This window comes from Herpailurus yagouaroundi, unplaced genomic scaffold (genome assembly GCF_014898765.1).
Source record: "Herpailurus yagouaroundi ecotype Mexico unplaced genomic scaffold, PumYag 159, whole genome shotgun sequence".
Classification (NCBI taxonomy): domain Eukaryota; kingdom Metazoa; phylum Chordata; class Mammalia; order Carnivora; family Felidae; genus Herpailurus; species Herpailurus yagouaroundi.
The window spans coordinates 37243178-37267252 of NW_024412400.1; the positions used below are offsets into that span (position 1 = coordinate 37243178).

The 24075-nt window shown below is 41.9% G+C and overlaps 1 protein-coding gene across 2 annotated transcripts in view; it reads left to right on the forward strand.

Moving 5' to 3' along the window:
* The window catches only part of GRK7 (G protein-coupled receptor kinase 7), a 29241-nt gene extending 17512 nt beyond the window's left edge, over positions 1 to 11729 (forward strand). Inside the window, exons 3-5 of one of the 2 annotated variants that reach the window (XM_040480360.1) lie at positions 4644 to 4918; positions 10766 to 10971; positions 11120 to 11729. In XM_040480360.1, the coding sequence (XP_040336294.1) occupies positions 4644 to 4918; positions 10766 to 10971; positions 11120 to 11148 (510 nt within the window). In that variant the 3' untranslated portion in view covers positions 11149 to 11729. Of the gene's footprint in view, positions 1 to 4643; positions 4919 to 10765 lie in introns of both variants that reach the window. The other variant, XM_040480359.1, reaches the window with a different exon arrangement.
* The last annotated feature ends 12346 nt before the right edge of the window (positions 11730 to 24075 follow it).

Here is a 24075-nt window from a genome sequence, read left to right on the forward strand (position 1 = left end):
AGAAAGAAAGAAAGAAAGAAAGAAAGAAAGAAAGAAAGAAAGAAAGAAAAGACAGATGGAAAATAAAAGCAAAAGGTAAGAAACATAGGGGATTCATCAAGGATTTCCAAAAAGAACAAGAGAGGAAAGAAAATGGAAGGGAGAAAATGATCAAAGAAATAATACAAGAAAGTTTCCAGATTCTGACAGCCATTAGTTTCTGGATTAAGCAGCCAACCAGTAACCAGCATCACAGATGGAAAAAGCCCCACACCAAAGTACATCATTGAGAAATTTCATCAGGTTTGTATACTGGCCCACAAACCTCACACACCTTCTCACAGTCCCTCTCTGCCTCTTCTCTCTGTTTAGGACAGCACCCTCCTGGCTCCACTTGTAGGCCCAGTTGCTCCTCTACTTCTAGAATTGGAGGAAATATCATACTGTGCGATGTGAATCCTGGTTTCTAGGCAGCTGCTAAAGGTCTGGATGACATATCTGGAAATATAGACCAGTTAGATTTTGGGTAATCCATGATTTGTGGAAGTAGGAGATGGGAGGGAGCTGGGCAGATGGATTCCCCCTCCTTCCCTCTCTCCTGCAGTTCCTTTTTATAACCCTTCCAGAAGATTCTCTTGTGCCTGGTGAACCGGCAGCCACCCAGTAATGCCTGGCATTGCATCCCCTTCCCTCACTCCTTTTTCCCCTCTATGTTCTTATAAAAACTTTCAAACATGTAGGAAAGAATTCCACATCAAGAACCTGTATACCCATTATCTCGCCTTTACTGTAGACATTTGGAACAGCTTTATTGAGATGTAATTTAACTGCCATAAAACTGACCCATTTATTTTATTTTATTTTTTTTTAATTTTTTTTTTAACATTTATTTTTGAGACAGAGAGAGACAGAGCATGAACGGGGGAGGGGCAGAGAGAGAGGGAGACACAGAATCGGAAGTAGGCTCCAGGCTCTGAGCCATCAGCCCAGAGCCCGAAGCGGGGCTCGAACTCACGGACCGCGAGATCGTGACCTGAGCCGAAGTTGGATGCTCAACTGACTGAGCCACCCAGGCGCCCCAAAACTGACCCATTTAAAGTACACACGTCAGTGGGTTTTAGTATATTCATAGAGCCATGCAAACATGATCACAGTTTTAGAAATTTTTCTTCACCCCAGAAAGAAATCCCCTACTCTTTAGCATCACTCTCACCGCCACCACCCCCCCCCAACCGTAAGCAACCACTAATGCATTTCTTGGCTGCATGGAATTGCCTATTTTGGACATTATATACACATGGAGACATACAATATGTGGCCATTTGTGTTTGGCTTCTTTAACTTGGCATAATGTCTTCATGATTCATCCATGTTGTAGCATATATCAGTACTTCATTCCTTTTAAGGCCAATGTTCCATTGTATGTCATCAATATTTTATTAGATTCACTTTGTCACATGTCTATCCATTTATCCATCCCTCTATTGATCTATTAATCTGTCTTATATCTTTTATATATTTTTTTAAATGTTTATGTGTTTATTTTGAGAGAGCGAGAGCGAGACAGAGCATATGAGCAGGGGAGGGGCAGCCAGAGAGGGAGAGAGAGAATGCCAAGCAGGCTGCATGCCCAGTGTGGAGCCCAACCCTGAGATCTTGACCCGAGCCAAAATCAAGAGTTGGATTCTCAACTGACTGCGCCACCCAGGGGCCCCTCTTTTATGTATTTCTAAGCAAGCTCATTCCCCCTCTTCCCCAACCCTTAGCACCTTGACCTTGCACAAGGTTACCCTAGGTACAAAGGAAGCTGGGAGATGGAGTGCTTAGCCTCTGGCCTCTCTAGTAGAGGGATAGAAGGGAAAAGGGAGACTGGGAATGAGTTTTTGCTATTTTGGCATACAGTGTTTCTCACTCGCATCCTCATCTCTCCCTCTGGTCTTCCCTCCCACCATTGCATCCCACAGATCTTGTATTCCAGAAATGTCAAATTCCTTAAAGCTCCCCACATTATTCCTGGCTTCATATCTCACATATGCTTATTAGCTAGCTAGCTTTCTGTGTGTGACAGATTCTTCCCTCATGATTCAGCTCAGCTATCACCCTTCAGTGAAGTATCCCCAACACACACACACACACACACACACACACACACACACACCCCTTCTGGCCTCTCTGTGCTTGTTTTATACTCCCATTATGGCATTTACCCTACTTTATTGAGTTGACCTTTTGACCTGTCTCTACCAGCCTGTAAATCCTGAAGGGCAAAGGCCGGGTATTATATGTGTTGGTATCTCTAGAACTCACTGGAGGGCATGACTCAATAAATATTGGTTGGATAGTGAATGGAAAACATCCAGTTACCATCGTTGCTATTGTTTATTTAACAAACATTTTGTTGGGCATGCACCAGATGAGGCCCTGCAGTAAGTACCTAGTTTGGATACAGAGATGAGTGAGACTATATCCTGGGCCTTAGAGGAGTCTACAGGACCTTTTGTCTGGACAAATGCAAAACTAGACAAGATGCCAGGGCAACAGATGTAAACTGGGACTGTACCAGGCAAACCGGAACATATGGTCACCCAAATTATATATCAGCTTCTATGAAAACAGCAGTGCCGCGCTGACTCATGCCCAGCCTGTCAGACCCCGGTCACTTCCAGAACCGGCCAATTACTTCTCATTAGTGCTTGGGCCATATGTATTTTTCATTGTTGTTATCCACGTAGAAATTACCTGTGAAATTTAATATTCCTAATGCAATATACTGTGCATGTAAAAAACATATACTTAAGCAATTAGACAGAAAAAAAAATCACCAAATAAACAACTAAAAACACGTTCTAACTTTTTTGGTGTACTGGAATGCATATTTGTAATTGGTGTGTGAAACCCAGTATATATTTAAACTTCTTGGTATTAACAGTAGACTTTAGTCTGTTGTCTTTATTGATGGGCATTTGGAAATTTCCAGCTTGTGACCATTATGAATAATGGAGCTGTGAACATCTCAGCATAGATTTCTTTTTCCTTCTGAGTCATTTCTTTGAGATACATACTCCAAAGGTAAGTAAACTGGTTGAAGAAAAGGAACAGTTGGTACATATTATTGTCTATGACTATCTATATCTTACTGCTCTCCTAAAAGTCTGGGTCAATTTACACAGCACATCTGTTTTTCACAACTCTGCCAATAATTTATATTATCATTTTTATGTACTAATGGAAGCATATTGTCATTTTAGGGTGTACTTGGAATTTTTAATTGCTGAAGAAGTTATGCATTGTACTTTAACCAAAAACAACTTAGTTTTTATGAAATCATAATGTGTTTGTGTGTGTGTGTGTATGCATATTATAAACCATGTGTATATACACACATACTTACACACATATATACATGGTTTATAATGAGGTATGTTATAGGTATTCATTAAATATTGAATTAATTATTAAAATCACACATTCACAAAAGGACAATAACTGCTTGATTCCACATATATGAGGGACCTAGAATAGGCAGATTAATAGAGACAGAAAGTAGAATGGTGGTTGCCAGGGCCTGGGGAGTGGGGGCAATGGGGAGTTATTTAATGGGTATAGAGTTTCAGTTTTGCAAGGTGAAAAGAATTCTGGAGATAGATAGTAATCATGGTTGTACAACAAGGTGAGTGTACTTAATACTCTTGAACTGTGCATTTAAAAATTATTAAGATGACAACTTTTACGTTATATGTATTTTGCTGTAACAAAAATATGTATTTAAAAAATACTTTTTTAAATCCAGTGGTCATTTGGCATGTATTTCCATTAGAAGGGTGCCTACAAAATATACTCATGCATGTTAGATGAAATTTCATATGTGGAATTTTCTAGATTAAAATGACTCTGCTAATTTTCAATTCAGACAGGCAGAGATGTGTGAGATTAATATCAGTATGTAGCAAATAGAATAAGAATCACAGACCAGATAACACATGAACATTCAATATTAGCAACCTTTAAAAACCTTTAGCAACCTAAAGTGCTCAACCTTTAAAAACCATGCATCTAGGGGTGCCTGGGTGGCTGTCCGTTAAGTAACCAACTGGTGATTTTGGCTCATGGTTCGTGAATTCGAGGCCCACACTGAATGGCTCTGCTCTGACAGTGTAGAGCTTGCTGGGGGTTCTCTCTCTCCCTCTGCCTCTCTCTGCCCCTCCCCACTCACGTGTGCATGCACGTACTCTCTCTTCCTCTCTCTCTCAAAATAAGTAAGTGAACTTTAAAAAAAAAATACCATGCATCTAATTTCTATTACCTGTGAATAAAATACAGAGGCTGAGCTTAGGAGAATCATAAAGACAGCTACTTGAACGTTTCAACTTAATGATGAAGTGTCCCACTTCAAGGACAGCCTCATTTGTCCCTTTTATAATGCACTGCAGCTAAATCCTCTTTATGTCTCATTTGCCAAAATGGATCACGTGGCCTGCCCCAACTGCACTAGACAATGCTGGAAAAGCAGGGACTAGAATAGATTAGACACATTGCCACCCCAAATAAGTTAAGATTCCCTTAACAAAGAAAGAAAAGGAGAATGGGTATTGGATAGGCAATCAGCAGTGTTTGTTACACTCACATTAGTATTTTTGTTTTGTTTCTTGTTTGGGGTATTACAGGCTGGAACCAATGGTTATATGGCTCCTGAAATCCTAATGGAAAAAGTGAGTTATTCCTATCCTGTGGACTGGTTTGCAATGGGATGCAGTATTTATGAAATGGTTGCTGGACGAACACCATTCAAAGATTACAAGGAAAAAGTCAGTAAAGAGGATTTAAAGCAAAGAACCCTGAAAGAAGAGGTCAGATTCCAACATGATAACTTCACGGAGGAAGCGAAAGATATTTGCAGACTCTTCTTGGCTAAGAAACCAGAACAACGTTTAGGAAGCAGGTAAACTACCATATAACAGAGGTGATTAGCAGTGTCAGCATTGTCCATGGGGATTTAGAACGTACTTTGGATTAGTGCTGAGGCCTTGAGGTTAAGTTTTATTATTATTTTCCTATTATTATTTGCATGTTATATGGTTAAGTATTTCTGATACTTTCAAACACTATAAGCACTTGATATGGAACAATCTCCAAGATATGTATATATATCTTGTTTTCATATATATATTATATATGAAACATATAATATATAATATATAATAGAACATAGAATATAATATGATAACATATATGAAATATATATGAATATATAATGTATATAAATACATATTAAAAACGTATTATTTATATTTACTATATATTTTTAATATTTATTTATTTTGCGAGACAGCACACAAGTGCTTGAGCAGAGGGGCAGAGAGAGAGGGTGAGAAAGAATCCAAGAGGGCTCCCCACTGAGCATGGAGCCCAAGGCAGAGCTTGATCTCATGACCTAAAGATCATGACCTGAGCCAAAATCAAGAGATCAAGAGTAGGACACTTAACTGAGCCACCCAGGCACCCCGAATATTCTGCCACGTAATTTTTTTTAATTAAAAAAACTTTTTCAATGTTTATTTACTTTTGAGAGAGAGAGAGAGAGAGAGAGAGAGAGAGAGAGAACACATGCATGCTGGTGGGGAAGGTGCAGAGAGAGACAGGGGGACCAAGGATCCAAAGTGGGCTTCAAGCTGACAGCAGAGAGCCCGATGCAGGGCCTGAACCCACAAGCCTGGACCTGAGCCAAAATCAAGAGTTGGACACTTAACTGACTGAGCCACCCAGGTGCCCCGGCCTGATTTTTTTAAATAGCAAAACAAAATCCATTTGTAATAACTTCCAAAGCGTGAGAGACACCACACTAACAAACACGTATTTTGAAATTTGGTGGAAATTCTGCATTTATGTGAGGTAAAACATGGAGCTGATTTTCCTGTGTAGATTCCAATGTTGTATTACCGTGGTCAGAATAGGCCACGTCATGATAACAAGCAAATCCCAAAGTCTCTGCAGCTTAAAACTAATGGAATTTTTCTCATTCACACAAAGTCCCTTGTGGGTCCAGCAGCACTCCAGGGTGTCTCCCTACTGAGCAGTGACTCAGAGATCCAGGCTGCTTCCATCTGACAGCTCCATTGGAACTCATGGCTTCCAGTTGACGTAGCAAGAGAAGAGAGCACGGAGAACCTAGGGAACTTTGTACCGCCTCAGCCAGGAAGTGACCCACTTGCACAGCACTTCACACACACTTCCGTTTGCCCAGAACGAGTCTTGGCCCTACCCAAGGTCAAAGGGTCTGGCTAGTGTTGTCTTCCATGGGCCCAGGAAGGAGAGGAGACACAGAAATGGTGACCACTGACCATGTCTACACGCGGGTTCTCAAGCACAGGGAGGATGAGCGGGCACACTAACAGCGGCCGAGGCAGCAAGGAAAGCAAACAGTCTCTCTAGATGACTTCTCTGAAGGGAACACCACCGCTTGCCAGGATTGATTGAAAATCTATAAACACGCTGTGGGTATATAAAATGAAATGTTGACAAACTTCTTCAGGAAAATGCCACCTTAAAGCCCTGGCTCATTGCCTGAAGCTGCTCCATCAAGCAAAACCTTTTAATAAAGCATCTGTTGTTGTGACTGTTTTGAATAAAACTGTTTACAACATTAGAGAAAAGGCATATAAAAACCAGCTGTTCAGTGAAAGACAAAACCTTCCAACATTTTCATTTCAACTCTGTATTTTTTTTAAAAATTCAAATGAGATAATGCTTGATTGATTTAGTGGTGTCCTTCAGGACCGAGCAAATGCCTACACAGCATGTCACACAGAAGACAGGTCACGTGGCCCCTCCCTGTTGCATTCACGAACATTTGAAATAAATTTTAAAAACCCTTTCCTTCTTTAGATGTCACTGAAAGGATCTTCCCTTTGTCTTCATAGGTCTGTGAATTAATTTTGCAGAAAAGTTGAAAGCTTTTCTGAGCATCTCACAAGGGCTCTTGAGAGGATTTATCGTGTTTTCCAATAAAATAAAAGCTAAAGCTCATTTAAACATTTTGCAGGTTTTATTCTGATCAGTTAGTGCAGCAGAACAAGATCAAATAACCGTGCAAGCCTCTGACTTAAGTGCTTCTCCAACACATAATTTCATACCAATACATACTGTTCTTGGCAGACCAAACCCCACAGTGTATGGTCAGGTGGTATCTTTGCTTCATTTGACTGTTACAAGAAAATCCATTGTAATCTCGATGTGGGGTTCAGGAACACAAGAGCACCTGTAAATGCTGTGAAATGAAATCTACCCCAACAAACAGGAGAATCTCCTTTCCTACCGTGGCCCGTTTGGCTGTTACAAAAGATGCCGCCTCAATCAGTAGCCTCTCCTATTTGTCCAAAGTGCACTGCATAATGGTGGGCAAAAAAGAATCTCTGCACGAAGCTGCCAGGGAAAGATTCAAGAGTAAAATAATATTCATGCTATTTCTAATTACAGAACTGACATAAGAGACACTAGTGCAAAAAGTAAAGTGATCAGCTTTGCAGTGTCCCAGACACTGAGTGAAAGGAATAGGGGTTACAGAGCCTGGTCTTTATTGTCAGCATCAGCACCACAGACATTTAGTGGAAAAGGGCATAAAGCATGGACCCTGCCCCCCAGGGGCATCTAGTTGGAGTGACGGAGAACATAAAGAAAACCTTTCGGGGGCTATTGTTGCTTTTGTCCTTTGTGACTAGTTGCAAAAGGGCTGCAATCAGCCATCCCTGCCGGACAAGCCAGGGCCATTTGGGCCTGTTGCTTGAGATATTACTTGAGAACTGTTCATCCTGATGTCAAGACCGGCTTGACAAGTTTCTCAAGGTTACTGAGCCCCTGGGCACTCTGTTTATCCAAGTTAAAACTGCTCTGAGTGAGTTTGAGGAGGACTCTTGACCTGTGGGACAGTGTGTTCATGCCTGCTGATGGTCATCAAGGTGGTGTGAGCTCCTTCCTCAGGGCACCTGGTCCTATTCCAACTCTCGTTTTCGTTGAGACTCCGAGACTTGGGGTTCATTCCTGATCTACTTGGACGGAATTCTAGCTCTATCCTTGTTCTGCCACATTTAAAATCTACGTGATACCCTCCCCACACCAAAATCTGATACCTTAAAATGGTGAATGTTGCTATGTGAATTATACCTCATAAACCTAACTTCAGAGAAAAAAATCCATCTTCGAAGCTTCAAATGATCTCAGTAACCCTCCCTCAAGACTGTGACTCTACAGGATGTAAGCCACACAGACAGACACTGGTCAGTGAGTTCTAGTAGATGGCAAACCCGCATTTTCCTTCCTTTCAGTTGAGGGAGACTTGGTGGCTTTGAGAAAAAGAGAGACACCTGCAGTATCTCCTGATGCAGTTCTCCATACCTGTTTTTCACCTGGTGCATAATGAGACAAGTCCAAGGAGCCCTGCACCCACCTTTCTGGACGGTGCTAGGCCTGAACCACAGAAAACAACCCAGAGAATGGCTAGACATCAGACGCCTCCAACTGAATTTCTCTTTTTCACAATAATATTCGATTACAATTTTCCTTTGAAAAACTCACCTATATCTTTTGGCTTTTTCAGAGGCACAGCTATTTATGAATGCAGAAGCAACTGAAGAGGGTAAAAGAGGTTTAAAATGCAGTTAAAAGACAGACAGGCATTGTTGTGATGGTTGACTGTGATAACAGCGCTTCACTTTGTGTTAGTTGAGAGTAGGCTCTGGATAGATGCTAGTTATTCTCCCTGCCGTTATTAGTAATGTCATTATTGTGTTTAGAACCTATTGGATAGAGTCTGCTGCAGTAATTATCTGACATTGTAGGGAGTCTGTGAAGGGGGTATATGGGAGAAGTCCTCAGTCCTTTTCTTGAAAGCTCTTTGATAACTGGAATAAAAGTAAAGGGAAAACTATGAACGTGATTAATTTTTAATAAGGTTGATTTATGACAGAAATCAACTTTTCCGTAAGAGAAGATATTTCTTAGAGCAGTATGTCCATTCACATAAAAGAAAAAGGAAGGGGTGCCTGGGTGGCTCAGCTGGTTAAGCGTCTGACTCTTGGTTTCGGCTTAGGTCATGATCTCATGGCTTCTGAGTTCAAACCCTGTGTTGGGCTCTGCACTGGCAGTGCAGAGCCTGCTTGGGATTCTCCCTTTATCCCTCTTTCTCTGCCCCTCCCCCATTCATGCTGTCTCTGTCTCAAATAAATAAATAAACAAAAAAAAAAAAAAAAGGAAAAAATCATTTGAATCTGATGCCACAATACAGCCCTCTTTTTATTTCTTTAAAATTTGGACTTAAGGGGGACCAAAAGAAATGTGTGGTAGGCTGCCTCTCGTATGGTTCCCAAAGATCCCCCTTCTGTTATCCACAGTCCTGTGTAATCCCTTCCCTTAAGCGTGGGCTGGACTTATTGGTTTGCTTCTAAAAATATAGCAGAAATAATGAGATGTCATTTCCAAGATAAGGTATTAAAAGACTGTGCTTTTTTAATCTTGGGCTTGCTTTCCCTCTCTCTCTCTCTCTCTCCTCCTCCTCCCCTTCCCTCCCCTTCTCCCTCTCTCCCTTCCTCCCTCCCTCCCCCCCTTCCTCTTTGATCATTTGCCCTGGGGAAATCCAGGTGCAAAGTTATAAAGTAGCCTTGTGCAGTGGCTCACATGGTGAGGAATGGAGGCTTGCCAATAACCACGTGAGTGAGCTTAGAAGCAGATTTTCTCCCTCAACTCCACTCAAACCTTCAGATGAGACCACAGCCCTGAACAGCTTTACCGTAACCTCATGAAAGAGGCACCTAGTGAAACCATTTATAGATTCTTGACCCACAAAAATTGTGAGATAATAAATGTTTGTTGTTTTAAGTCACTAAATGTTAGGGTAGCTTGTTACACAGCAATAGATAACTAATATAAGAGGTTACACAATTGGGAACGTATATTTTTCTCCCTTATTCTAAGGTAAATGCTGGAATAATTTCTAGACAAGGGTTTGATAACAAATAACCATAGTCTTGGGCACTGAAGTTCTGCTCATTAACACTAATAATTACTAATGCATTTAAAAAAATTTTTTTTTATGTTTATTTATTTTTGACAGAGACAGAATGTGAGTGAGTTAGGGACAGAGAGAGGGAGACACAGAATCCGAAGCAGGCTCCATGTTCTGAGCTGTCAGCACAGAGCCCAACATGGGTCTCGAACTCACAAGCTGTGAGATCATGACCTGAGCCGAAGTCAGACACTCAACCGACTGAGCCACCCAGGCGCCCCCTAATGCATTTTTTTAAGTCTTTAAAAATATTGTGGCAGTGGGGGGAGGAAGGTGGAGCTCCTAGACACCATGTCATATGAAGAGTGGGGAGATATGGGTACTGTCTTTTAGAATGTGGTGGGAAGAGACATGCTTCCCTTGTTCTGTCTGACCCTGAAGGGCAGAGCAAAATGCAATGACTATAAAGTTGCAGGCAAGCAGATTCTGGCCTCACTGAATTTGCTTGTATTTCCACAAAACACTAAGGATAAAAGTCATGTCAACTGCTTGACTCTAAAAATTAGATCTACATGTGAAGGTTTATCCGCAAACAATGAAAATGCTACTGTCTGTGTAAGGTGATTTTTGAAGTCATTATTTTTCTAAATTATTCTTTATGTCATTATATTGTCTTTGCAATTAAAATGAAATGTATTACAGGAAAAGAATGCTGCACATTTTGTATTGTTAGAACATTTCCTGTTTTGGTTTGTTAGTGTGACTCAGTCTGACCATCTCCTTTCTTTACAGAGAGAAGTCTGATGATCCCAGGCAACACCCTTTCTTCAAAACCATCAATTTTGCTCGCCTGGAAGCTGGCCTAGTTGAGCCCCCATTTGTGCCAGACCCTTCCGTGGTTTATGCCAAAGACATCGCTGAAATTGAAGATTTCTCTGAGGTTCGGGGAATTGAATTTGATGATAAAGATAAGACGTTCTTCCAAAGATTTGCAACAGGTGCTGTCCCCATAGCATGGCAGGAAGAAATTATAGAAACGGGACTGTTTGAAGAATTGAATGACCCCAACAGGCTTGCAGGTTGTGGGGATGGTAATTCATCCAAGTCTGGTGTGTGTTTGTTATTGTAAGTTGTTCTCTCTACCAGATGGGCAGCAGGAATTTCAGCTGACATAATCCTTGAATGTTCCTAACACATGAAAATCTGTTGAATGAGGACTGATCAATCAGGAGGGGCATTTCAACCATAGAACAGTTCAAAGGACAGGTGAGCTCACCACTAGGACACATTTTTCTTTTGCCTTCCTTCCTCCCTCCCTCCCTCCCACCCTTCCTTCCCTCCTCTCTCTCCCTCCATCTCTTTCTTCTTTCTCTTTTTTTCATAAAGATGAGTCAAGTAAAGTTTCAGTTTTCACCAAGGGCTGGGAAAAGGAACACTCAGGTTTATTTTGATAAACTAAAAGCATGAGCCCTCCAGCATCATGTCCCTGAAAATGACACAAAGTCCTAGGAATAGAGATTGGAACTTTGTGGTGTACTCAGTAAATGAGCATTTGCAATTCTTAGTAAATAATCATTTTAGTTTTTCTTTGTTTATATCCCTTCTTCCCTTCTTCTTTCAGTATTTCTTCTGCTTCTGTACTTATAAAAAAGATTTGGAAGCTGGAAATAAATGTTCCTGATATTCTCCCTCCTGAAAAAGAGTGGATTGTAGTGTTTGGGCAATATTTTAAATTACAGGAAAAATTTTAATTTACTGAAAGTCTCTTATTCATATTTTTGAAATATTTTACCATTATAATGTTGAAGTATTTTAAATGTAAACATACATGAGACCTGTGAATTTAAAGTATTCCGTAAGTCGAGTCCTTTAGGGAACATGCTACAAATTGCTTATGTGTAGTTTTTCACATCCCATTGGTTCCCAAACTTTGCTAAACTTTGGAATCACCTAGGGATCTTTTAAAAATACTAATGTCTGACTCTCAGCCCTAGATTTTATTTGATCTGGGGTGCAGCCTGGGCATCTAGATTTTCAAAAGCTCCCCACGTGCTTCTGATGTGAGGCAAGTTTGAGAACCATGGCCACGTAGGCTTAAATGCTGTTATATATGGACTCTTGTTTTGGTTGCTCAAAGCTTCAATTACACATTTGACATCAACTTTTCAAATACCCAGAAAACATGTAATTTTGGCAGTTGCAATATATATGAGACCGAAGATAATCTGTATTCATCTTGTATATTCTCTTGTCCTTGTACACTTTCATTCTTCACATGTACCTCCAGAAGTAGATCTCTTGGGTATTTCAAGACCTGAAGAAATACCGACTCGGAAACTGATTTGAACAAATTGTAGCTCTCGGTTCAAGTGGCTGCCCAGCCAGCATTATATTGTAGAATTAGCACTTCTCAAAAGCACAGCCAAAGTGAAAATTCTAAGGGTGCAAAAAAATATTTTGGACCCAAGCATAAACCTGAGGTGATTATACTTAAAGAAAAAAAGAAGAGGGGCGCCTGGCTGCCCCACTTGATACAGCATGTGACTCCTGGTCTCAGGGTTGTGAGTTCAAGCCTCATGTTAGGTTTAGAGCCCACTAAAAAGAGTAAAAATAAAATTAAATTTTTAAAAAGGAACAAAAAAGATGTATGTATGTGTGCATAAGAAAATCTCACTTGTCCCGGTGGTGAGAAACCTGGCTGAAATCAATTTAAAAATTTTGTCCCTTGAGTAAGGGAGCCAAGAGTTGCAAAAACACTGGCCAAAAAATATTTGGTTAACTGGAATCCAGCTAACAGTCATGCTCGACTGCAAGACAACATTAGGCATATCCAAACGAGTAGTAAGAAATCGGCTTGGACTTGAGTCTTGGGTTAGTGCATCTGCCACTCACCCTTCTGCTCGTTCTCTGTCCTCAGCAAGCTCTTGATGCTCCAAATCCTGCCCTGGAGACACCGCAGAGTCCTGAGTCATCAAAGCAGATACAGGTGTGTCCAGCAAATTCTTTTTCCTAAGGCAAGAAAGTAGATTACAATTTGATAAGATTCCGAATAAGTCTATTTTAACAAAAGACAAATTCACAACTAACAGAAATCCAATTCACCAGAGCATTCCAAGACTAGAGGTCTTAGGGTTTAGCCTTATAATTAGACATTGAAAAGTCATGTCATATTGCATTGGTTCCTCAATGTGAATGTCTGCTTCTTTTGATAAACTTAGAACTAAGTCAGGAAAGTAACTGAATAAGATAGCTGTTTTCAAACAATCACCAAGTAAATATGTGTTGAGCTCTAGTTCACACTGGGTCCTATCCTGGGCATTTGGGGATACCACAGAGAATTAAGACAACCGTCTAAGAGAGGCTATATGGTGTGGTGTAGAACACAGATTCCTGTCAGTGTTACTATTCACATTTTAAATGAGAAACTGAAGCTCATCGATGTTCTGTAGCTTATCTCAGGCCACACAGCTTTCCAGGGTTGTTGCACAGACAGGAAATAATGTATATGAAGCACATAGCACATGACTGCATATAGTAGGGGCATAATAAATTGAAGACTATAGTCAGTAAGTAGCAGCTGGTCAGGGAACAAAGAACTAAACCTGGCTACCTTAATTAAAAGTTCCAAAGGAGGTGAGAGAAGGAAGAGAGCTGGGTCCTGGGGAACGGTTTAAAAGGAAAGTTTTTATGCACAATGAAAGAAAAACCTACTTAGAATGAGTGGAGACATTGGAGTCCATCCTTACCACATGTCAGGTGCAGGAGCCACCTGGGCCACGTCAGAGTTGCAAAGCGATCTGTGCAGGTCACGGGTGGGATTCAGGTATAGACTTAAGGAAGACGAAACCTGATGTCTCATCAAAGGAAGAAAGTGATTTTTGAAAGGGGATGATGCTTGCTTATTTTCCAAAAGTTAAAATGAGCTTACATTTTTATATAAAAGTTTCATAAACATAATGAAATATCAGAGGAAACAAACACATATGAGTGAAATATTCAAAGAAGGACCAGAGAGAAGTCATTTTTATTCTTCCAGTTTGTCAGGGATTATTTGGAATGTTTGTTTCCTACAGGAGGAGATGGGTCTAAAGTAGATGGGTAAACTGCTTAAAGGGACGTAGAGCTGCCCTCAAAGCAGAAGGTATGGATGAGGTTTTCATAGAAAACAGTGATGAATTATTGAGTTTAAGACTTCAAGCCACAAAGAATTAAAAAATATTCCCAAGTGTTTATTTAGAATATCAAATTTAAGATGTTTCATTTAGGTGACAAAGCATGGATTGAAAATTCAACAAATTGGGCTTCTTAGGAATTGCAGGTCTTGAAATCCTGAGTCTATCAGATCGATTTTTAAAGTTTATTATATTGTATATGTCATTAGGGCAGTTTAATAATAAGACTTAATTTATATAAATTGTCTGGACACGAAAGCTAGTGAAAATACATAATCCTTGCTTCTTAAACAGTTGGTTCTGGGCACTTTTAAGTCTTACAATTTTTTTTAATGATATAAGGAAAAAATCAGATACAAGAATTTTTGAGGGGGAGGAGGTTGCCTGGAAGACTTATCAGATTAGCCATTAGCCATTTTGATTATCAAAAAATTTTTCAAAGACTTACTGAGATTTCCTGGATTGTCTAGGAAAAAGAATTGCAGTCATGTAGGTTTAGTTATTCTTTCAATAAATATTGCTACCTGCCATGTGCCAGGCTCCATTTTGGTTTGGGGAGAGATGCTTGGTTTTCTCCCTTTAGGATTTTCAGATCAGAAAGTATTTTTGTTCCCTCTTTGTGTCAGTAAACTTTTATATCTCTCTGGGTAGAGGTGAATTTTGTTCTTTCTGCTTTTTCTCAAGTTTTCTTCACTGAACATGTATTTATTTTAAAAATCAGGGGGCGCCTGGGTGGCGCAGTCGGTTAAGCGTCCGACTTCAGCCAGGTCATGATCTCGCGGTCCATGAGTTCGAGCCCCGCGTCAGGCTCTGGGCTGATGGCTCGGAGCCTGGAGCCTGTTTCCGATTCTGTGTCTCCCTCTCTCTCTGCCCCTCCCCCGTTCATGCTCTGTCTCTCTCTGTCCCAAAAATAAATAAAAACGTTGAAAAAAAATTAAAAAAAAATAAATAAAAATCAGGAAACCATATATTATTTAAAGCAAGGCAAGGCCCATCACAGTTAGACCTGGGTATGTGGGGCATGTCCAGGCTGGCTCTGGCAATAATCAGTCCCTGAGAACCCCTTTCTGGCCAAAGGGTATTAGCCTGGGTCCTGGGAGTAAGGCTAGGATGTCCAGTCTAAACCAGCAGAATATCCCTGGACAGAGCCAGCAATTGGTGCCTAAGGCTGGGGCCTGATTATTTGTTCTGCAATCCAGAGTATGAGCTGTGGTGGTCTGTGGTGAAAGTTTTACCAAACCCCAGAGAAAGAAAAGCAAGTACAAGGCAACAAAGTTTCTCATGCAGGATTCACTTCAAAATATCTTCTTAGGAAGCAGTTGATATTTGACAAAAGTAAGATTGGAGACCTCTGACCCTCCCTCAAAATTTTTATGAAATTTTACTGACCTGTGGGATCTCAAATGCTGGGAACCCCTGGACTGGATGACCATGAAGGGCACTCCAATTGTAGGGAAATATTTGTGCTTCAGTGGAAAACGAATGCATTGCCTAGAGGAGCATATGCAAACTTTTTCTGTAAAAGACCAGAAAAAATCTTTCTTATTTCTTAGACTTTGCAGAAGGCAACTACTTACCTCTGCCTTTGTAATGGGAAAACAGCCATAGCTGATGTGTGAAGGACTGAGTATGGCTGGGTGCCAGTAAAGTTTTATTTACAGAAAACAGGTGGTAGTACTAGATTTGACCCACAAGTAGTAATTTACTGTTCCTAGTCAAAAATTATCTTGTTATTAAACTGACTAGGTTATCTGATTCTGAAGGAGCTATTTTACAATTCTATAAACTGTAGATAATTAATGGGAATGCAAATGTGTATAGACACGCAAATGACCCTCCCCCACTGCATTAGTCAGTCAGGGCTATGATACCAAAGGATTGCAGACTAGGCAGTTTAAACAACAGAAACTTATTATCTCAAAGTTCTGGAGGCTCCAAGTCCAAGATGAAGGTGTGAGCGGGGTTGATTTCCTTTAAGCCTCTCTCCTTGACTTCTAGATGACTACCTTCTCCTGTCTGCCATGATCTTCCTTCTGTGTATCTCTGTGTCTTAATTTTCTTCCTATAAGGACACCAGTCATATTGGATTAGGGCCCATCCCAGTGACCTTATTTAATTTAATCATCTCTTTAAAGACCCTACCTCCAAATACAGCCACCGTCCGAGGTACCTGGGGGTTAGGACTTTAACATACGAATTTTGAGAGATACAACTCAGTCCAGTATCAGTACCCCCTAAACCAGTTTTAGGTTAATTTGCTCATTCATTTCAACATTCCTTTGCTGCATATAGGTGTACGGTTTTTATTACTTTTTTCAACTGGTTGTAACCCCAGTTTTCTCATGAATGAGTTAAATAAAAATCTTTAACATGTGTTCATTTTTATTTCGCTATGACAGTCCCAGTTTTACCTTTTTTTTTTCCTTAAGATTATCCATTGACACGACCCAGAATATCACAATACCGTCAAAGAACCTAAAGCACCCTAAGGCCTATTTTTGAAATTCTGCTTCTGTTAACCAAAGTTCTGAGCAAGAGCTCTTTCTCTTTTTGTTCTCTTATGAAACACACAGCAGAAAGAAGAGCCCCCGAACAGAGGGCTAGGGGATGTGGTGGCAAGTCCAGAAAGCAGCTAGCATTTTCCCAGCAGTTTGGTTGAGGTGCCTGGGGCCAGCTGACTATTACATATTTTTAAACCAAGTCTCCTCACCCTGCCTCTCCCATCTGCACTGCCAGTTGTCTCACACATTCCTGCCGTGCCCATGCTTCCTGCGTGCCGCGGGAGAAGCTGTTGGGGAAAGAGAAGCAGAAGGGAGAAAGCCGGGAGCCAGAAGAGCCAAGGGGAGCTTCATCAGTTCACCTGCTAGGGCGCAGTGTGCTGAGCCCCTGAGGCCATCGATGCAAACAAGCATTCCAGAGACACACCCCGAGGCAGGCTCCATTTTAAAGTCCCTGTACTAACAACTCCCCTGGAAGGTTTGCCAGTTCACATGCAGGATGTCCAGTTAGATTTAGATTGCAGAAAACAACAAATTGATTTTTTTTCTAGTATAATTATGTCCCAAATGCTGTATTGGACATACTTACACTAAAAAGTTATCTGTTATGCATGAGTATAGATAATCAATGAAGAATACCCTGTGGCCAAGATTAGAGAAAATGCGGGAAAACTAGCACAGCACCTGGCACAGGCAGAGCTCCACCTGGGTTGCCTGAATCTGTCAATTCTATCTTCCAGTACAGCTCCTGCAAATTTCTTCTTTCGGGTCCACATGTGTGCTGTCTCCTACTCAAGGAGTCGGCTGGGCAGCATTGCCAGCCTCACCACCCCTGCTGCCAGTAATAAAAATGCAACCAAAGCTTCCATTTACTGAGCACCTACTATGTGCTGGGCACTGTACTGGGCACTTTTTGTGTATGACTCCCCATGCTCGCCGTCATCCTGTGAAGTATTTTCTGAATTTTATTGATGAAGAAAAGAAAGCTCCAGAGGTTAATGGGCTTCTCCAAATACACAGGTGCTGAGTAAACCCAGGTCCACCTGACTATTCTTGGCTGTGAGGTCACTGTTTTCCCAGGTTGGAACTGCCCTTGTCCCTTTTCCCTGAAATGTCACCTGGGGGGGCTCCGAGCAGACTTAGTGGACTAAACCCAAGGAAGAAATAATTTCTAAGAAGTATTTTGTAGGCCCTAGATGGAGTAGCATGGCTGGGACAGGAGTGAGGTGAGCAAGGCACCCAGGGCATGATATTTAAGGAGTGGTCAGTCTCCAGTGCACACAAGCACAGCGTGGAAACGTGCACAAAACTGAGAGTGAATGCCTGAGTCACGCACCTTGGGCCTTGTGTTCCTTCCACTCACCCTACTTCTGGTCCTGTGGGTTAATGGCTTGGGTGTAGACACTTAGAAGAAAGATCCTTTTTTTTTTTTTTTTTTTAATGTTTATTTATTTTTGAGAGAGAGAGAGAGAGAGAGAGAGACAGTGCGAGTAAGGGAGGGACAGAGAGAGAAGGAGACACAGAATCTGAAGCAGGTTCCAGGCTCTGAACTGCCAGCACAGAGCCCGACCTGCTCGAACTCACAATCCGTGAGATCATGACCTGAGCCGAAGTCGGAAGCCTAACTGACTGAGCCACCCAGGCACCCCTAGAAAGATCCTTTTGAAACTACACTTCTTTATTTCTTTGTCTCCTCGAAAATAATCATGTACATTCATTCATTCCACAAATATTAATTCAGGGTTTACCATGTATTAGGCCATGTGGTAGGAGAAAGGAATCGAACCCAAGATAGACCATGCCGATCCTGAATATTTCTCCCTTTGGCTAGACATCTCTATTAGCCAATATGGATCAATAATTCTTCCTGTTTCTCTTTAGTTGATGCCAAGGACCAAGAAGCATAATGCGCAGAGGGATTTAAGAACCAGAATTCAGTTTACCCTCTTCCTTTTCTCCTTACAAGAATTTATCCCAGGTGTATGCTTTAAAATCCTTGTTCTTAAAAACCTGTGAAATTAGGACTTGTAAACTCCTTGTTAACCCTCCCTTAAAGTGGAAAGTTACAGGCAGGCAAAAAGACACATCCAGACTGGATCTCAGTGAATGTTTTTTTAACAAATGCCAGTGGAATGAAGGGGCGAAGGCGGCTCGGGCACATGTCATAACTGGTAATAAGGCAGACAATGGCGAAATAGCAGCTCAACCAAACAAACATTCGGATGCCCTTGTTCGCGCCCCGCTTCCTGGGGAGCGCTGTGCCCTCCGGCCCTCGCCTTTGCTTGGTTGTGTTCCGGGCTAGGCCCATAAAACAGAACAGCAGACACTGCAGGGCAGAACTTCGCCCAGACATGTGGAATTTTCACTGTTTTTATTACTTTATATGTCTCCGTTGGCAACATTTCATAGTTCGGTGTTTGATCTAGTGATGGATCATTCAGTGTTTAACCCATCCTGTCGCTTAGGTCTGACATGCAGTGTGTGGGCTGTCCAATCATCTTGCCTCACCCTCTCACAGTCCACTCGGGTCATTTTGTCACTCACTGTGCCCTACCCCATCATGTATAGGGTCGCAGAAAGGAAGTGAAATACATCCATCCGCTTGATTTTGGAAGAGGTGTTTAAGATGAAGGTAGAAACCATTAAATGAAGTCTGGATTCTCTGGGAATTTAAATTATATACTCTGTTGGCTCACCCTCTCCCACCACCACCACCCCCCCTTCTCTCCTGCTCTAGAGAGAGCTTTCTTTCTAGGAAGCTCAGCTAATTAGTCTCAGATATTACATTAAGTCGAGAATTTTCTTGTGTGTAACACTAGAGACACAGCGAAGGAGCCAGTCGCTTGTCACCTTCCACGCACGGTGACCATCTTGCCAGTAAAGGTGACTGTAAGCCAGCATTACTTCACCCAAGTAACAAGGAACAGTGGAGAAGACCAAGAGCAAAATGCAGTTCGAACTCAAAGTTTACTTTCGGTTATACGCCCATGCAGAAGACTAACTTGGGGAGAATGTGTGTGAAAAGTTTCCTTTGGAAGAAGGAGCTTGTGCCCTGGGAGCGTGTGCCCAGTCCTTCCCTGCTTGGGAGAAGGTAGACAACTGAAATCTTGCGTCATGAGGACATACCTGCACTTGGCCCCGTGCTGTGCTGGAGTGGATCGTGCACACCTCCTACCGACTCCATTTTCAGGGTGCCCTCACCTTCGTAGCTTGAATTAGGCCGTGGTGGATATACCTGCAACACAAAAATCAGCAAATCCTACAACTCAGGGTTTGCTCTTTCTGGAGAATGGGTTTTTAAGTATTTACCAGCACTTCACTGACTTGCCCCTGAAGTTAACTGTGCTTGGTCAGATGGGAGTCTGCCCAGAATCTGGCAGGTCTGGTTCCATTTTTAGGAGGTGGGCAAGGTTGTAGGGGAGAAGCCAACCAGCCACACATGGCTGCCCATGGAGGACACTCACCAGACAGAAAGGGGAAGAAAGGCCAGGAAAAGCTGGATACGAAGCTATGTAAAAGACGAGAGTGAGAGAACACGAAAGCCGGGGGCAAGGACCAGAACCAGAACAAAAAAAGAAAGAAATACAGAGAGGGGGAAACAGACTGAGTGGTCTGTGAACTCACTACAGAAATTTTACATAAGGTCCCAATCGCTTGAATCATCACTCCACAGTGCAGGTTCATTAAAAATGTGATGAAGCTGGGGCACCTGGGTGGCGCAGTCGGTTAAGCGTCCGACTTCAGCCAGGTCACGATCTCGCGGTCCGTGAGTTCGAGCCCCGCGTCGGGCTCTGGGCTGATGGCCCGGAGCCTGGAGCCTGTTTCCGATTCTGTGTCTCCCTCTCTCTCTGCCCCTCCCCCGTTCATGCTCTGTCTCTCTCTGTCCCAAAAATAAATAAACGTTGAAAAAAAAATTTTTTTAAATGTGATGAAGCTAATGTTGGCATGTGATTTATTTGATTAAAGTTACTTTAGGGGCGCCTGGGTGGCGCAGTCGGTTAAGCGTCCGACTTCAGCCAGGTCACGATCTCGCGGTCCGTGAGTTCGAGCCCTGCGACGGGCTCTGGGCTGATGGCTCAGAGCCTGGAGCCTGTTTCCGATTCTGTGTCTCCCTCTCTCTCTGCCCCTCCCCCGTTCATGCTCCGTCTCTCTCCGTCCCAAAAATAAATAAAACGTTGAAAAAAAAATTTAAAAAAAATAAAAATAAAAATAAATAAAGTTACTTTACATTAATGGCATCTGCCACCTCTTCCACATGCACTGACTTAAAGCAAACATGATTTATTTAGCTGCAAAAGTATAAAACAGAGAGAGTTTACAAGTGTCCCCCACAGGCTCCTGAGGAGGACTTCCATCTGATGGAAATTCTGTCCTTCAGGCATAAACCCCACCCCAAGCACCTGCCACAAATCTAAGCCGTAGACCCCAAACCTGCAGTTATGAGCTTCTGGGCTGCTGAACATCACTGAAAAGACTCTGGGATTCCCTTCTGCCCCGAGGTTCACCCTTCTAACAGCTTTGAGGATCAGGAATTGGGGTGTGTCATAGGCTAAATAATGCACCCCAGAGATATTCATGCCCTAATTCCTGTAAATGTTGTATGGCAAAAGGTACTTTGCAGATGTGATTAATTTAAGGACTTTCAGATGGGGAAATAATCCTTCATTAATAATAACAACCCTCCTTCTAAGAGGGATACAGGAGGAGCTGGTTAAAGAAGGCTGTTTAGGGAAATATGCCATTGGTAGAGTTATGCACGTTGAAGAAAAAGAAAAGGGCCACAAGGCAAGGAATAAAGGAAGTCACTAGAGACTAAATAAAGCAATAAAATGGATTCTCCCCAGATCCCTGAGAAGGAACCAGCCCACAGCCAACACCTTAAATTTCAGCCCAGTGAAACTTTTGGGTTTGGAATTTCTGGCCTCAAGAGCTATAGGAGAATAAATTTGTATTAAGTCATGAAGTTTGTGGTAATTTGTTACAGTGACCATAGGAAACTAATACAGGGTATAACATAGTTTTCACAGCCTTGGAATTAAAGAATTTTCTGAGGCCTTAAGAGAGTTAGGAAAACATAGAGGTTGATTATTCTGTGAAAGAAAAACTATGAATTTCACTGAGTAGACCATGTCTGCTGTTCCCCAACCTTGACCTTGACCCTGCCCCAGGCCTTCTACTTTTTAGGCCTCTTTAGAGGAAGGACATGAGAGGAATGAGGAAGGGGTTTTATGGCAGCCTACCCAACAGCTGTCTCTCCTTCTTCCTTGCACACAGATGCCAAATATTTCCAGGGGAACTACATGCTCTTACCTAGAGGATGAATTATGATTGGTCTAAACTCAACATCTTTTTGCCAGTAATTGGTCTAGGCACAATCATGTGACATCACCCTGGCCAATGAGAAGTAAACAGATGCTTGTTGGGATGTTGTTAGATGTTAGATTTTTTTGGCCTAAATAAGTGAACCATGTGAAAGAAAGCCATTTTGACCCCTGCCTTTTTAAATGTCTGTTGTGTTGTAAAAGGGCAATGGTGCCTTGTGCTGGGTGGCCATCTTGAGACCATAGTGAAAACAAGAGCTTGAAAACAAGAGCTAAACACGAGGAGGCAGAGTGGCAAGATGGGAGGACGTGGGTTCTTGATGACATCACTGAGCTGACCCTCCTTCTTTCAGACTTCTTAAGATGATAGCCTCTTTAGAGTTTAGATTTGTACTGACAGTTGAGTTTCTGATTACTTGCTAAAATGCATTTAAAGAATAAAAGAGGGAAGGGAAGCCAGAGGGATACATGTCAGCCTTTGCAGAAATGAGCTGTAAAGTCTACAGCTGCTCTCAGAGCCCCAAAAGTAGGAGTCCCCAAAGTGGACTGGAGGCAGGAGGCAACCAACACACCTTTGGCTAGTAAAGGTGCACTTTGTGCACTGCCTGCTTACCATGAATCCCTTCTCAAACTCTGGAGCTGGTTATCCAAGTGACGGTGTTACTTAGGCACCAGCACTGAAACCATGAGAAAAGCGTGTCATAGCAAATATCAGAGTAGTCATAGGAAAAAATTAATTGTTTAAAATTTTCTTACCCTAATCCAGAATCTAATGTGATTTGGATTTGGATAAGAGGCACAATATTTTTGGTGCTCAGACTCTCAAGCAATGAAACCACAGAGTGATTAATTGTACAGACCTTAGGGCCATGCTACTTAGGTTTCAATCCTGGTTCTGTTACTCACTACTTGTATGAACTTGGGCAAGTTACTTGGGTGTTTTTGGCCTTAATTTCCCCATCTTGAAAAGTAATGATACCAGTAATAGCACCTACCTCTTAGGGTTGTTATGAGGCTTAAATTACACACACACACACACACACACAGACACACACACACACACACCATTTAGACAGTACCTGACATAGAGCAGATGCTATATGTTTATAAGTTCCTGCTGTTATTATTGTCAGAACCTCTAAAATATCTCAGTGTGGTCCTCTTGGCCACAGGGAAATGATTTGAACCAAGTCCCATCAGACAGAGACCTCCCCACATTGTATGACTGAGGGCCACAGAACCCCCACCCTCCCTTACTGAGAGGCTGTGAGCTGACCTCCCTGGGACTCAGGTCAGAGGCATGAGAGTAGTAAGCCCAAGGCCCCAGGGATGTTCTGCACCCATCAACCACCTTTATGTCTGCCTGCCCTCCAGTGGGGTCACAAGAGCCAGCTGCTTCCCACATTCACTTGTTAGAGGTGGGTTTCTGTCGCTTGCACCAGAAGCTAGTCTTGACTAAAATGTTTGCCTGATGAAGATCTGGCCTAGGTCTGTGCAGAATTGCACTTACTTGCTCCTGATATGAGTAAAAATGTAATGCTCTGGACCACTATGGATCTTGAACCAATTTTCTTATTATTTGGCCTGTAGTTGGAGTGAAATGAACAATAATAGTTCCTCTTATACAGTCTTGGAAAAAAATCTAGGTCGTTTTTTTCCTATTAGAAAGTAATACACGGTGTAACAAAATTGGTCATGAGCTAATAATTGTTGAAGTTGATGGGTACATGGCTGCAGTGGGGGTCAGGGTGAGGTGGCTAACACAATTCTTTCTCTTTTTATGTTTTAGTTTTTCCAAAATAAACAGTTCAGAAAAAAGCACATATTCATTCTATAAAACTGAGAAAGAAAGAAAGAAAGAAAGAAAGAAAGAAAGAAAGAAAAAGGAAAGAAAGAAAGAAAGAAAGAAAGAAAGAAAGAAAGAAAGAGAGAGAAAAGAAAGACAGGAAAAGAAAAGGGGCTCCTGGGTGGCTTCGTCAGTTAAGTGTCTAACTTTTGATTTTGGCTCAGGTTATGATCTCATGGTTCCTGGGATCGAGCCCCAAGTCGGGCTCTGCGATGACAGCAAGGAGTCTGCTTGGGGTTCTCTCCATCTCTCTGCCCCTCCCCTG